Here is a 14,551-nt window from a genome sequence, read left to right on the forward strand (position 1 = left end):
CCATTCTCTCTTCTCTGCAGGGTTACTTTCCATTCCTGCCCGCTGACACAAACAACCAGGCATGAGTGCTTCATCTGGGTGTCCAGATTTCAGCTTCTGAGGGTTAGGACTGAACATAACTCCATGATGGACCTTCTAGAACTGGTGTCTGGTGGGGCCTGAGTGCCCCACAGTCAACGTGTGTATAAAAGTGTATAGTAGGGAGCTGGCAGCTCAAGAGTGGTAGTGGTTTGCCCAGTAAAAGTATAAGCTCAGAATACTAACATCAAGTTGTATTCATGACCAAATTATGCACTCAGCTAGACTCTAAGTGTACACATGTATGTTGTATGTGTGCTTTTGGGACAGTCTCATTCTAGCCAAGACTGGCCTTAAATGAAGCAATCTTCCTTTCCCAGTTTCCCACGTGTTGGGATTTCAGGTGTTAGCCACCACACTGTGCTTGTCTGAGTCAGGATATTGACATACATCCTATGCTGGTGTTAAACTTGAGGTCCTCTGCCTCAGTGTCCTCAGATATTACAGGCACGTGCCAGTATACACACACATACACACACACTTTTTTTTTGTGTGAGCTAGTGTCTCATTATGTTCTCTGGATGGCCTGGAACTTGCTATTAGGATATTCTATAATTTATGTACATACATATGTATGTATTTGTGTACATATATGTAGTGCCCAAAAGAGAACAGAAAGGAACATCAGATCTCCTGGAACTGGAGTTATATGGATGGTTGTGAGACACCGTGTGGGTTCTAGTAACCAAACCCCGGTCCTCTGTAAGAGCAGCAAGTGCTCTTAATTGCTGAGCCATCTCTCCAGTCCCACTTATTTAAATTTTAGATTTTTTCTTAAGTGATTTAATTTTTTTATTGGTATGTATGTGTGTGTTGGTGCCAATACCCATGGAAGCCAGAGGTGTCACATTACCTGGATGGAGCTCAAGTGAGCTGTTCTGGAAATTGAACTTGGGTCCGCGGCAAGAGCACCAAGTGCTTTTGTCAATGAGCAACCTCTCTAGCTCCTAGGATATACCTTTTTAAAAAAATGTGCAAAATACAATTTTAAAATAAAGCTATCTGAAAGCAGGTTTCGATAGAAGGATCTTCATTTGCTCTTTGAGCTTCCCAATAAGAAAAAGCAGTCCATGTAGGCAGAAAGCACCGGGGTCCTGTGCTGTGGCCCTGTCTGCCACTCACTAGCACACGGCACCATCCATTCAATGAGTTCCAGTGTGGCAGGCCACGCACACTCAGTTCCCATGAGGAAATGGCGCATCCAGACTGAGGAGAAAGTTGGTAATTGCGCCACACCAGATCTTCAGTCGGTCAAGGGCAGCTGGCAGAAGCAGGCGATGCTGGCCCAGCCTTAGGAGGGGAAGAGAATGCTTAGGGAGGCAGTGAGGCCACAGGCATATCTGTGCAGGTGGCAATAACCATAGTAGGTCAGACAAAGAGGTCTAGTTCTTGCCTCCTAACCTCAGGAAGCATATTCACAAGTTTAGACAGAGAAAAGGCCTGTCAGTTCCGTGGCTAGCACATTACCCTGGGAGAATGCTTCTATGATGGTAAAAATATGCCAGACCTCTATTTGTGCAAAGCAAGACAAAGGCCAGCCACAGGACATTCAGCAGGTTGAGAGATGCCACAAGCCTGCCGATCTGCAGAGTCCCTACTGCATTCACACTGTGCAGCTGGAGTTGTGTGGCAGTGAGTCTACATGGGCCTTTAAGCTTAAAAACGGAGTTAAACTGATGCTAGTCCATCTTCTGTTGCTACCTGGCAGCTCAGGCATCACTAATAACCATGAAGGAGTTGTACCTGACCCAGTATTAAGATGTAAGGGTTCAATGTCAATGTTCTTTAAGAAAAGAGCTCTGCTAATTTAACAGGCATCCTCATTAACCATTTGTTGGTATTTTCCATGAAAAAAAGCACAAAAGAGTGAACTAGTACCACAGAGTAGGTATTTACCAAGATCCTATGCAACCTGCTAGAATTCAGTCAATTCCAGGATGCAAGGCTTACAGCATCGCCACAGTGCTAGAGGTAAGTTTAGGCAATGAGATGCATAGCTGACAGGAGGGTCTGTTGTGGCTTCTGCTGAGGCAGCTTTATGGTAGCCATTCTTGTCTCATTTCAATCCATGCAAAGGACACACACCATCCATGAAAGTGAGGTACATCCTTCATGGTACGATAAAATCCAACAACATGAATACTTATGACACACCATCAAAAAACTGCCAATCACAAAGACCATTTAAAGGAAAGCAAAAATACATTATGTATATTTCAGAGGTATTCACTGCTATCTGAGTGCCAATCCCCAGGGTCATTCAACTTGGCTGCAGCATCTCAATCAGGTCGAGAAAAATCATCTCACATTGATCTGTTTAGGGCTACTTAATTACCATTCTCCCCATTGGCCAAAACTGTGCGCTGCAGAACCCTGAGCACAACATGGATCCAACCACACTTCAGGCCACAGGTGAGCCTTCCTTCTTTGACTTTTCTCTTCTGGAAGCCAGTGGCAGCAACTGCTCATCCTGGCCTCTGGGCTTGTCTCACTCTGCCTGCCACGTTTCTGCACAGGCCACCCAACAGCACCATCTCCTCTCCCCGGCACATCCCTTCTCAGGTAGGCGGGTTAGTCTTCCTTTATGTCCAGACGTGCACGTGGCCTTTTGCTACACAAAAGCCTATCTTTGTTATCTCCATTGAGGGACGCCTTAAGGGAGAATCCTGTGTTACAATGCTGTTTCTAGAACCTAGTTTGATGCCCAGCAACACATAACAGCCACTTTGGAAATGTGTTGGCTGGTGAAGGTTTTAGGCTGCATGTTGGCCACAGTTCTAGATTGTCCCATCATTCTGCCCAATAGATCTTCATATGACAATTTGGTTGAGCTCTTTCTTAGAAACCTGTAAGTAATCTCACTGACTTGTACAGCTTGAAGTGCAACTCCGTGATGGCATATCCAGAACCAAATGCAGCCTGTGACCTGGACTGCACACCAGACTGTGCACAGTTTTTTTTTCCCCCTGAGATAGAGTTTCTCTGTAGCTTTGGTGCCTGTCCTGGAATGAACTTGCTCTATAGACTAGGCTGGCCTCAAACTCCCAGAGATCCGTCTGCCTCTGCCTCCCAAGTGCTGGGATTAAAGGTGTGTGCCACCACCATCTGGCCTGGCACAGTTCTTAAGAACACACTTTGCACTCACTCATGTTCACTCTGTCTGGTTACATCCCATTGTCCTTCGAGGCCCAATTCAGTGGTATCCTTCCGGGCCCCAGCCCCTGGTTTCTGCCCTGCCGCTGTCAGCTGCATGTGTCTGGGTTCAAGACACATTGTCACTAAGGCATCTAATGTGTTAGCGCTTTTTCCTTCTGTAAACAAATCGTGACTTTTATCACCCTTGCTTGTTACCAAGGAACAGCGTCCTTCCCTGGCTCTACCCTGGAGCTAGGATCCCTTGGAAGGTAGAAATGAGGCACAGTCACTTTTCTATAATCCACCATGGGGTAGGAAACAAAGACTTGTTACATATGTGACCATTTTGGTCAACCCCCAGAGTGGGATTAACTGGCAGGAGGATAATTAAAGCAGGCAATCAAAATGTGGTTTCCAGCAAAGTGGGATTAGAACAAAACACTATGAGCTGACCCTGATGGGTACTGCTGTCCTACAACACGGCTGCTGAACATCTAGTGTCACTGGGCCACATGCCAGGCTACTCCAGTACTCTGAAAGGTGTAGGGGCTCCATAAGCCTCACAGATACCTCCTGAGATAAGAGTGCATGCTGGCAGGTTCTCCTCCAGGGTATGTGGTCACTGTGATCTTGTGCAATCTTGCAGTTGTTAGTTCAGAACACTTGCCAGAGAATAGAGAGGATCTGATAGACGTTTATGTAGCAGAAACCTAAAGGCCTCAACATCCAGCAACACTGCTTGCTTGCTGCTCTGCATTAACAGGGTCTATACAGCTGGCAGGACCATGTTTCCTTTGATGAGAGTCACAGGAAGAAAAAGATTTCATGAACCCAGAGAAAGTCTTCAATAGGCAGGTGTTGGGATTTGTTTTATACACTAAAGCATGGAGCCAAAGAAGTCAGCATGGGATTCACACATGACGTTTGTGTCCTAAAACTGGCAATGTGCTTGGGGACCAGCCTTCGGCCAGGTCATACAGATGTCCTTGTGGGCATAAGTCACAAGATGACATGGCAGCAGACCCTATGCTGCCCTCTGCCCAGTGCTGTGTATAGCACATGCCTGAATAAATAATTCCCTTCTTCAACTGAACACCACAGCCACCACTCCTTTGTCTGGTCGTGTCCTGGGAGGTACAGTCTTAGACCAGACAGGCAGGTTCTCCTGCCTGCCCACAATAGCACACAACCCACCAGGAGAAACTGGATGCAGCAAGCATCTGAGCACAGTCCTCGGGTTAAGCCGGCCCCACGGCCAGATGGTAAGTAGGGATCTTTTTCCTTATAGCTACCCACCTGTGGGAACCAGGAAAGACCCACCTTCAGATGAGACAGCCTTCCTGACACCCTGACTTGGGCCTGTGAGACAACGAGCTAGGAAACCATGGAGCTGAACCCTGATTCCTGACAGAAACAACCCCAAACATAAACCAGGTATGTTTGAAGCAGCCACATTTGTAGGATTTGTCACATTTTATAGAAAATGAATACAAATGGTTTTCATTAAAAGGACAGAATTTCAATTTTAAGGAATTTTTAGAAATTTCTCTAAATTCTCCACCTAGATGCTTAAGTGGAAGCTGTTTACCCCCATCAGTCATTCAGATGTTACAAATTTCACTTAAAAATCTATTAAAATGAGTTATGAAACAAACTTAGGCCCTTTGTTCTATAAAAAAGAATTTAAAACTTATTCCTTTAATATTAAGGATATCCATTAGTCCTTTATCCCATTTTAAAGATGTGTGTAATAAACAAATATTAGTCCTTTATCCCATTTTAAAGATGTGTGTAATAAACAAACATCCTGAGGCACAAAGAAAAAGCACAAAAAGGATATTCTCTGAACGGAAGGATCTGGGCTTGGACGTGGTCTTCGCAGACCTGGCGCAGCTGCTTGTAGAGTGTCGGGGAGACTTTGTGAGAACAAAGGTTTTCAACAGCCTACAATAGAGGGAGAGGGTGATCAGTCAGATGCCACTGGGTACTTCAGTGACCTACAAGCAAGCCCGGAACTATGGGTGCTTCCTGCACTTGTGCGAGCATCATGGCAATGGCCACCACTAAGGGGCTCGGACTGACGCTGTGCTACACTTGTTATCCCCAGCACTTGGGAGGCCCGGCACTCAAGTATCCAGCTCTACCCAGTCCAGTGCTTCTCTATCAGGCCGCACAGCAGGACCAGGATTCTAAAGCAGGTTTGGAGCTTATGGCCATTTTCTGATTCTCCAGGCTGAGGTAGGACACACATTTATTTATCCTGCTCAGAATTCCTGCTCACGCATGGCAGGGACTCCACCTACCGTGAGTAGAGGGTGGAAGAACGATGATTCCTGACCAACAGTGTGCTGTGGGCATTTAAAAGAGCCACTCCAGAGAAGTAAGATTTAATCTAACAATCAGAGGTGGGATGTGGTAGATTTTGGATTTAGCTTGTACCAGTTCACAGTTGTTACTCATATCAATCCATTCCTAAAAAAATACTGCTCATATAGCCCCAAGGGTCACTCCTCACAGCTGACTACTTCCGTCCCAGACTAACAGACTGTGGCTGGGTCAGAGCACCAGATGCCGATAAGTGTGGGCTGTGGTGTCCAGTGCTGTCTGTCCACTTGCTCTCAAGCATCACCTGCATGTGCTTATGCACTGAAACAGTGAACAATGTTTCCTATGGCTCTGTCTAGTCCCCTCAGGTGAAGAACAAAATGAGGGGCAGCAGGCAGCCGTAGGCTTCCTAAATTCCAATTCATGCAGAGGTTCTTGGGCGGGAGTTGAAGTCACAGGAAATAGGAGCAAGAAATCATGGACCATGTCACTAACTCACTGACAAAAAGGACGCAAGGGAAACAAGCTCAACTGCCTGGCAAGCCCTCAGGAAACTGCCACACACACCTAGTTACATCTGGGCCCAGCCATGACAAAGAGACATACCAATGTGGCAGGGTGGGGCCCCAGGATGACTCTGAACTCATAGCAGAAGACCAGCAAGGCACGCTGCCCAGACCCAGCAGCTCAGGACTGGTGACACTTTCTGGGGCAAGGATGGTCACACCACAGGCTTGCTGTCTCCTACCTCCCCTCCTCACCCCATTCCACCTGGAACAGTGCTGGGATACTGGGCCTCACTAGAAGCCCACCTGAGTGACAATGCAGAATGAAATCAGGACTCAAATGCAGGCAACAGGAAACTCAGAAGCCTCTAAGGAGACATGCACCTACGACAGTCCTCCAGATCTATTTAGCCGGGCGGTAGTGGCACATGCCTTTACTTGGAGGCAAGGCGGTGAATCTCTATGAGTCTGAGTTGAGGCCAGCCTGGTCTACAAGAGCTAGTTCAAGGACAGGCTCCAAAGTTACAGAGAAACCTTGTGTCAGAAAACCAAAAAAAGAAAAAAAAAAAAAGAAAAAGAAAAAAGATTGAGGAAAGAGCTAAAGAGCTAAAGACACACAGCTACTGAGTGCTGAGCAGGGCTGCTAGACGAGGGCAGGTTCTGGTGGTTGGAGAGGGTAGATTCTCTGCTTTTGTACTGAATTTACTCTATACTAATGCAGGACTTCCTCAAAGTGGTAATAGAGCAATATTGATCTGTTGTGGGTGATCACATGGTGACACCCTGAGACTGTGTTAATAAAGTTAACCTTGAATCAGGGGGCTGAGCCAGGGAGTAGTTGACAAGAATCAGTCAGAAAGTATGCAGAGGACCCAGGATATGGATAGAGAGGCACAGGAAGGAATAGACTTGGGGATTCTTGGGCTTTCTGGATGTCCTTTTTACTCTAGGAATTGTGGAGAGAAGGGGTCAGCTGGTCGCTCTTCTGCCATTTCTTTGTTCTACAAGGTTTTTACCCCAATATCTGACTCCCGAGTCTTTATTGGTAATAGAATACCTTAGATAAGAACAACACTGATCTATCCACCATTTCCTGGGCTTTCCACACTAGTTTGAGCCAATCCTATCACTTACTTCTACACAAAATTATGCTGTTTTCTCCTTCACTAACAGCCCTGTTGTGTGACCTGGACTCTCCCTGGAACCTAGGTCACTCTGAGGAATTTGTTCTCAGGTTGCGCTCAGCACTGGGCCTTCCTCTAATGGCTCCTGGAAATAATGTCGTGCACTAGGATGACCAAAGAACAAAACTCCAGTACATAAACCACAGATGAACGTTCTTCTGAGTGGTTCAGACTCAGGTCTTCAGAAGCAGAGATCTGCATCCTTAAAATAGCCCTACCCAGAGGAGGAAGACAGAGGGTGGGAAGCCAGGAGATTTCCTCATCATGAACTGACAGATGGAATCCAAGGAGAAAACCTGAGCAAACAAGTTGCTGAGCATAGAGCATAACCAATGGGTTTCTGTGTCTACACTAGACTTTAAAAGTAAACATTTCCAGACTCTGGTAAAAACTGATGCTTGCATTGCAGCTAAGATTCTGAGGCAGAGCATGAAGCACAGCTGGAACCAAACACAGAGGAGCAGGTGAGCAACCGCTGGCTCAAGGCCCAAGCTGTCCCTTGGCTCTGCTTCAGTAGCACTGCTCTACAGAGGCCCGAGGATGGGATGGAGCGGCTTGGAATGTGCGAGGGCTCACCCTCAGACGCATCACTGCACGTGGTATGGAAAGTCCTTACACTGCCAGGACAGCTAAAACTGAACAGTGCAGGGTCTAGGCAACAGGACAGTAGCTTCAGTAGCAAGATACATTTTATCAAACAAAACTTCTGAGTATTTAGGTTCTTGGTGTAGTTCTTGCTCCTGGTCAAAATACCCCCCTTCCCCCCAAAAAACCAGAGACACCACAAAGCATGTTGGTGTCTTGAGCACCAAAACCCAGACAAAGCACAGCAAGCATACTGAGGCCTTCGACAGTGACTAGAGGTTGGCGATCCAGCTTCCCACCCAGTTTCCAGGCTGCAAGCAGGGCCCTGAGTCAGGAGATGAGGGCCTGCAGGGGATATAAAGTCTCCCAATATGCAACAAAGGGGAGGCAACTACAAATGTCAAGAAAAGAACCATCTAGAAGGGTGGAGGAAACAGTGCCAGAGTTCACACGGGGCCTAGAACTGGAAGCCACAGTCAGGGTCCTAGGAAGCTCCGCTTCAGTGTTGGGGTCTTGGATACAGCATTGCTCTGGTCTGGCCTAACTGATCCATCCTAAAAGCAAGACTTAAAAAGGCCAGATTATCTCCAAATACTTTAACAATAAAGTATATAAAAATATCTGGCATATCAGAATTTATAATGTTGAACATCCAGTCAAAGATTATCAGATTCTCCTTAATGGGATCAACCAGAACCAAAACACAGAGTTTGCAGGTCAGGAAGAAACAACAGTCATCTAAGAGAGTCTATGTGTCCAAAGATGAAGCAGAGCTTCAAAAAGCCTTCAGAATGACCCCAACTGCGCCCGTAGGAAGAAGACAAAGTGTGTGGGAAACTCACACCAGTGGCAGCAATAGCAGTGGAGGCATGGCTGGGTTAGACTCTAAAGACAAGAGGGCTGGTAGTCTCAGGGGGACTTGGAACAATCACTGTGCACTTAAAATCTTTCCATGAAGAAAACCGAGATGGAGATGGCTCAGCAGTTAGAAGTTGTCCTTTCAGAGGACCCAGGTTTGACATCCAGTACCCACGTGGCAATTCACAACTGTCTGTAGCCTCAGTTCTAGATGTGACACCTTCTGTCCTGTGGGCACTAGGTTTGGAATGTGGTACCCAGACATGCATGCAGGAAGAACATCCACACAAAGTGGTAACAATGATGGTGATGCTAATGAGAACAGAGTGGCTCCATGAGGGAATGCCCTCAAACGTCTAAGGAAAGAAATGCCACCAACTGTATAAAAGGGAGACTCATTTCAAACCCCAAAAGCCACCACTACTTTGACACGCAAACTGATCAAAGTTGTAGTAGGAAAATTATCCAGTAAGACAATTTTACAAGACATTAACAACTCAACCCAGCACATAAAAAGACCACAGAATTGGGCACAGTGGCAGACACTTTAATTCCAGCAGCACTCAGGAGGCAGAGGCAGGAGGATCCTCTGGGAGTTTGAGGCTAGCCTAGCCTATATAGTGAGTAGCCAGTCAAGGCTACATAGTGAGACTATGTCTCAAACAAACAAAACAAACAAAAAACCCATTTTAGCCAAGTAAGATATAGCCCAAACATACAAGACTGTCTTTATACTCAAAAGGCAGGGGGATAATGAACATAACTGACAAACTAAGAGACAAAACCCACACGATCCCTCAATAGATGCAGAAGCATACTTTCATCAACCCAGGAGCAGAAAGGACCCGCCTACGTGGCAGCACTACACTCAACAGCGGTAAAATAAACCTTCCTGAGACCCAGAGCAAAACAAGTGCCCTGCTTTCTTACTTCTAACCACTGTCAGAGAGGCTCTTGCCAGTACAACAAGACAAAGCAAAGAAATAATAGGTACAAAATTTAGAAAAGAAAAAGCTTTCTAGTTACATATGATCATCTGGGCAGAAGACCAAATGGGACTCTATGAAAAAGCTAGAAACAAACAAGGTTGTCAAGTTAGAAAGACAACTTCAGGGCTGAAGAGTTGGCTCAGTGGTTAAGAGGACCACCTGCTCTTCCAAAGGTTCTGAGTTCAATTCCCAGCAACCACATGGTGGCTCACAACCATCTGTAATGAGATCTGGTGCCCTCTTCTGGCCTGCAGACAGAGTACTGAGAATACTGTATACATAATAAATAAATAAATCTTTAAAAAAAAACAACTTCAATATATAAAAATCAACAGTGTTCCTCTATAACAGTGAAAATCACAAATCAGAACTTAAGGTTAAAAAAAATCCATAAAAAGTTTGTAACATCTGTATAACCGAAACAAGAAACATTGCTGAGAAATATTTAAAAAGCCCCACCAGAGTGCTCTCTATCATTAAGGCTGAGTCGGTTCTCTCTAAACGAACTAATAGAGTCACCAGAATCCCAATCAAAACCTTAGCTGTCCTCTTGGAAGAAGCCAGAAAACAGATTCTAAGATTCCTAAAGAGAGAGGACCAAGAACAGCTGAAACGACTGTGGGAATGCAAGGCGGAGCCAGTCCTTTCTGATTTAACACCTCGTTACACCCACTCCTAGATGGACAGCTGGTCTTGTCTTTGAGAAAGTCGGGCAACAACGTGCCCAGCACCTGGACATTTATAGGGACAACACTGAATGTAGACTTATATCTTACAAGCTATAGATCACAGATCTAAATGCAAAATTTTTAACTCTGAATGTCTACTAGGGAAATATAAGATCTTAGATTAGCACAAAGATCTGTTTTTTTGAGACAGGGTCTTGCCTAGAGCTGCCTAGTAGAAGAGGCTAACCTTGAATTCCTGAATCTCTTCTGCCTGCTGAGGGCTGGGTTTACAGGAGTGTGCTACTATTCCCAGCTATGGCAAAAATTTATTTTCTTATTTTTTTTAGGCAGATACTAAAATTGCAACCTAAAAGAACAGCTGAAACACTAGACTTCACAATTTAAATCACTGTTCTTAAAAGGACATATATCTAAAAGTTAAGGGGTAAATTATGAACTAGAAGATAATATATGCAACTTGTATCTGGAAGAATCCATACTAAATCCACACTCAGTAACAGGAAAATAATCTAAAAAAATGAAGCTGGACATACTGGCTTATGTCTGTTAACAAAAGAATTTGGGAAGTTGAAGCAGAAAAGTTATAAATTTGAAGCCAGAGTAGGCTACATAGTGAGATAAAAAGGGAGGGAGAGGAGAGGAGATAGTCAAGCAGACAAAAGGTTTGAATAGTTAACTTCATCAAAAAAGGGTACAGAATATAACAATAAATATATGAAAAGATGCCTAATATCAGTAGAACGGTAAATTAAACCACAGGTAAAGCCGACAGCACCAAATGCTGGTGAGAATGTGGAGCAAACAGGACTTCATACTACTGGCAGGGTGCAAAACGGTACAGCCACTTTGAAAAGCAGCCAGTTTCTTAAAAAATGAACACACATCTTCTTAAGATCTCTGAGATAGTTTCCTGAGAGGAATGAGAACTCATGCCCACAGCGGCTTTGCTGGCAATGTTTCCCACTGGGCACCCAAAGGTCCTTTACCTAATGAATACACCAATTGTACTATATCCACACTAATCAGGAATAAAAACACCATGCACTTGGGGGATGTACAGCGGGGGTCTGAGGAGAACTGGGGGTTGGTGAAGGGAGGAAGGGGAACAGGGAAAGTGATGTAGTTCTATTCAAGTAATAACACATTTAAAAAATTTTAAAAAACAAAACACCAAACTGTTAGCACTACATGTAAACTGCAAACTGGTATTCTAAGAGCCAGACAGCAAAGAAGACAAACGCAAGATTCCTTTAGATAGAAATGGCAGAGAAATGACTGCAGGGGTGGGGGGTGCAAAGGGCTGCAGTTCTCTGTGGGGGATGGAAACAGTCTATATGGGTTGGGCAGCAAAACAACTGCATATTAGGCCATTAAAATCTACTAGCACAGCAAGTATGTTAGTGTAAGTCTGTAACCCACAGGAGGAATACCTTGAGTTTGGGACAGCCTGCGCTATACAAAATAAAACTAGTCAACTTCCCCTCCCCCTAAAAAAAACCTACTGGAGCACAAGTTATATATAAATTATACTTCAAGAAAGTTTACTTAAAAAAATTATCTGGGAGCCGGGCGTTGGTGGCGCACGCCTTTAATCCCAGCACTTGGAAGGCAGAGGCAGGCAGATCTCTGTGAGTTCAAGACCAGCCTGGTCTACAAGAGCTAGTTCCAGGACAGGCTCCAAAACCACAGAGAAACCCTGTCTCAAAAACCAAAAAAAAAAAAAAAAAAAAAAATTTATCTGGGGCATGGTGGTACATTCAACCAAGTGGGAAGCTGAGACAGGAGGACTGCTGTAAGTTACAGACTAGGTGTGAATACAAAGTGACTAAGTCAGCTAGCACTAAGTAGCAAGACTCTCAAAAACAAAGGGGGTTGGGTAGAGGCCTGGAGAGATGACTCGGTAGTCAGAGTACATGAGGGCCTGAGGCTGGTTCCTAGCACCTACGTCAAGAGGCTCACAACCACCTAAACTTCCGGCCTCCAGTCCCTCAACCCCCATTCATACACACAGACACATGCTTAAAAACAAAATCTTAAAACCCTTTCCCTCAATAAACAATCAACTCACAAACCCAAGACAAGGAACAGCCACATGTGCCAATCTATCACTACAGGCCGGTTGTCCCGCACTCAAAATGCTTGCGACCAGCAGTGCTTTGGATTAGATTTTTTTTCTTCTCATTTGATAATTGAATATGCATAATGATGTAGTTGGGAAATGGCACTCAAGTCTAAACATAAAATTAATTCATATCTCATATAACTTGAACACAACTTGAAGGACTATTTTAATTTTTTTTATCGTGTGTGGGTGCTTGTGCCATGGCAAGTCTGGCAGCCAGAGGCCATCTCCAGTTTTCTCCGATCTGTTTGAGGGTTCTGAGGTTCGAACACTGGCTGCCAAGCTTGTTCCGCAAGAGCTTTAACCCACTGCATCATCTCATCGGCGCCAGTTTGAAGCAATTTTATACAAAAGTTTTAGCATATATTGTGTTCTGCCTGAGACCAATCAGACGGGGTCAGCTGGGGATCTTTTTCCACACGTGAGCTAAGTTTTGGATTGGAAGTTCTCGAAATGTAATACTTTTTTTTTTTTCAGTACTATTGCTTACTTTTCTTTTTGTACTTTATGTAACTTTAAATACATTCACTTTGTAACCTTGATAAAGTGAACCAGCAAGTTCATGACTCTAGTGTAGTTAATTATATGCTTTATGGTTATCTATAACAGACTATTTAGCGAGAATTATTGTATAAAACCATGATAGGAAAGTCTGCTTGACACAGCAAAATGTACTTCTGACGATTTCTTTTCCTGCTGTAGCCACTGCCCCTCTTTCAATTAAAACTACTGGACTTTCTGCAAACCTTATTTGCAACAACTAAACCACAAAACAGTGTGTGAGTGTGTGTGTGTGTGGGGGGGCGTCACAGAGACCTTACTAGCAAGTGGAGCCGTACTGAGTTTTTTTTTTTTTTTTTGGTTTTTCGAGACAGGGTTTCTCTGTAGTTTTGGAGCCTGTCCTGGAACTAGCTCTTGTAGACCAGGCTGGTCTCGAACTCACAGAGATCCGCCTGCCTCTGCCTCCCAAGTGCTGGGATTAAAGGCGTGCTCCACCACCGCCGGCCGTACTGAGTTTTATGTGCAACAATCTGTCATTCTGGTAACACTGAAGACTGCTGGAGCCCTGTGTCTCTGGGCCCCCGACACCTCCTTTCTTCTGGTGATGGGAAAACTTACACCTCCTAAGCAGCCTGATGTAAGCCTCAACACACAGCACTAATCCAGGGCGGCGATCCACATAAACACCTGCTGACAGAGGGCTCCGCGGCTTGTCCCCCTCACCCCCAGGGGGAAGGATCGGGCCGCAGCTTGTCCCCCCCCCCCCCCCCCACCGCTCCCGGCAGATAGGCAGGCCTCCCTAGTGTCAGCGACCGTGGCTGCGGGAGGAGGAAAACAGCCTGGTGCTCGCAGGCCCTTGCCGCCGCTCACCTGGTACAGCTCCTCCAGGTTGTACCTGATGGATGTGCTGCTCTGGATGGCCTTGACCGCTTCGTGAAGCTTCCGCCACGTGTCCTGAGTGTAGTTGTCAGGCAGCCGCGGCCTGTCTGTGGGGAGAGAGGGTCAACGGCCGCGCGGGGACAAGACAGGCAGGGGCACCGAGGCAGGGCCCGGCAGGGCCAGCCAGGAGGTGCGGGATCAGGGCCAGCTGGGGTGCGGGGACGTGGCGGAGCAGGAGGTGCAGGGACAAGTCAGGCTGGAGCGCCGGAACAGGACAGTGCGGGAACAAGGCGGGCCGGGGCGCGGGGACAGGGCCGGCTGGGCAGCCCCAGGAGGCCCGGTCCGAGCGCGCGACCTCCCGGCCGCCCCGTTCGCTCCTCACCGGAGCGCACCCACCTCGGAAGTTCTTGATGACCAGCTTCCTGGAGCCGCCCGCGCCCCCCGGCTTGGCAGGGCCACCGGCCAACGCCGCGGGCTTGGTGAGGCCGTTGGTGCGGCCCATGAGACCCGAGACGCTGCCCTTCCGCGGGCCCTCGTCCGCCATGGCTGGGCCGGACGCCGCCCCGCCCCGCGCCGCCCGGCTCCTCCTCCTGCCCTGCGCCCCGGCCGTGCGCGCCCGGCTCCTCCTCCTCCTCCTGTCGGGCTCCGCCCGTGAGCGCTCGGCTCCTCCTGCCGCTCGGGGCCCCGGCCGCGCGCGCGC

The 14,551-nt window shown here is 46.6% G+C and overlaps 1 protein-coding gene across 1 annotated transcript in view; it reads right to left on the reverse strand.

Annotated features, from left to right (window-relative positions):
• The window catches only part of Cul4a (cullin 4A), a 38,393-nt gene extending 23,959 nt beyond the window's left edge, over positions 1–14,434 (reverse strand). The window contains exons 1-3 of the mRNA XM_057752774.1: positions 14,248–14,434; positions 13,843–13,958; positions 5,053–5,157 (exon numbers count right to left, since the gene is read on the reverse strand). Of these exons, the coding sequence (XP_057608757.1) occupies positions 5,053–5,157; positions 13,843–13,958; positions 14,248–14,395 (369 nt within the window). The 5' untranslated portion in view covers positions 14,396–14,434. The remainder of the gene's footprint in view (positions 1–5,052; positions 5,158–13,842; positions 13,959–14,247) is intronic.
• Between the last annotated feature and the right edge of the window lie 117 nt (positions 14,435–14,551).

The sequence above is a fragment of the Chionomys nivalis genome, chromosome 20 (assembly GCF_950005125.1).
Source record: "Chionomys nivalis chromosome 20, mChiNiv1.1, whole genome shotgun sequence".
Lineage (NCBI taxonomy): Eukaryota > Metazoa > Chordata > Mammalia > Rodentia > Cricetidae > Chionomys > Chionomys nivalis.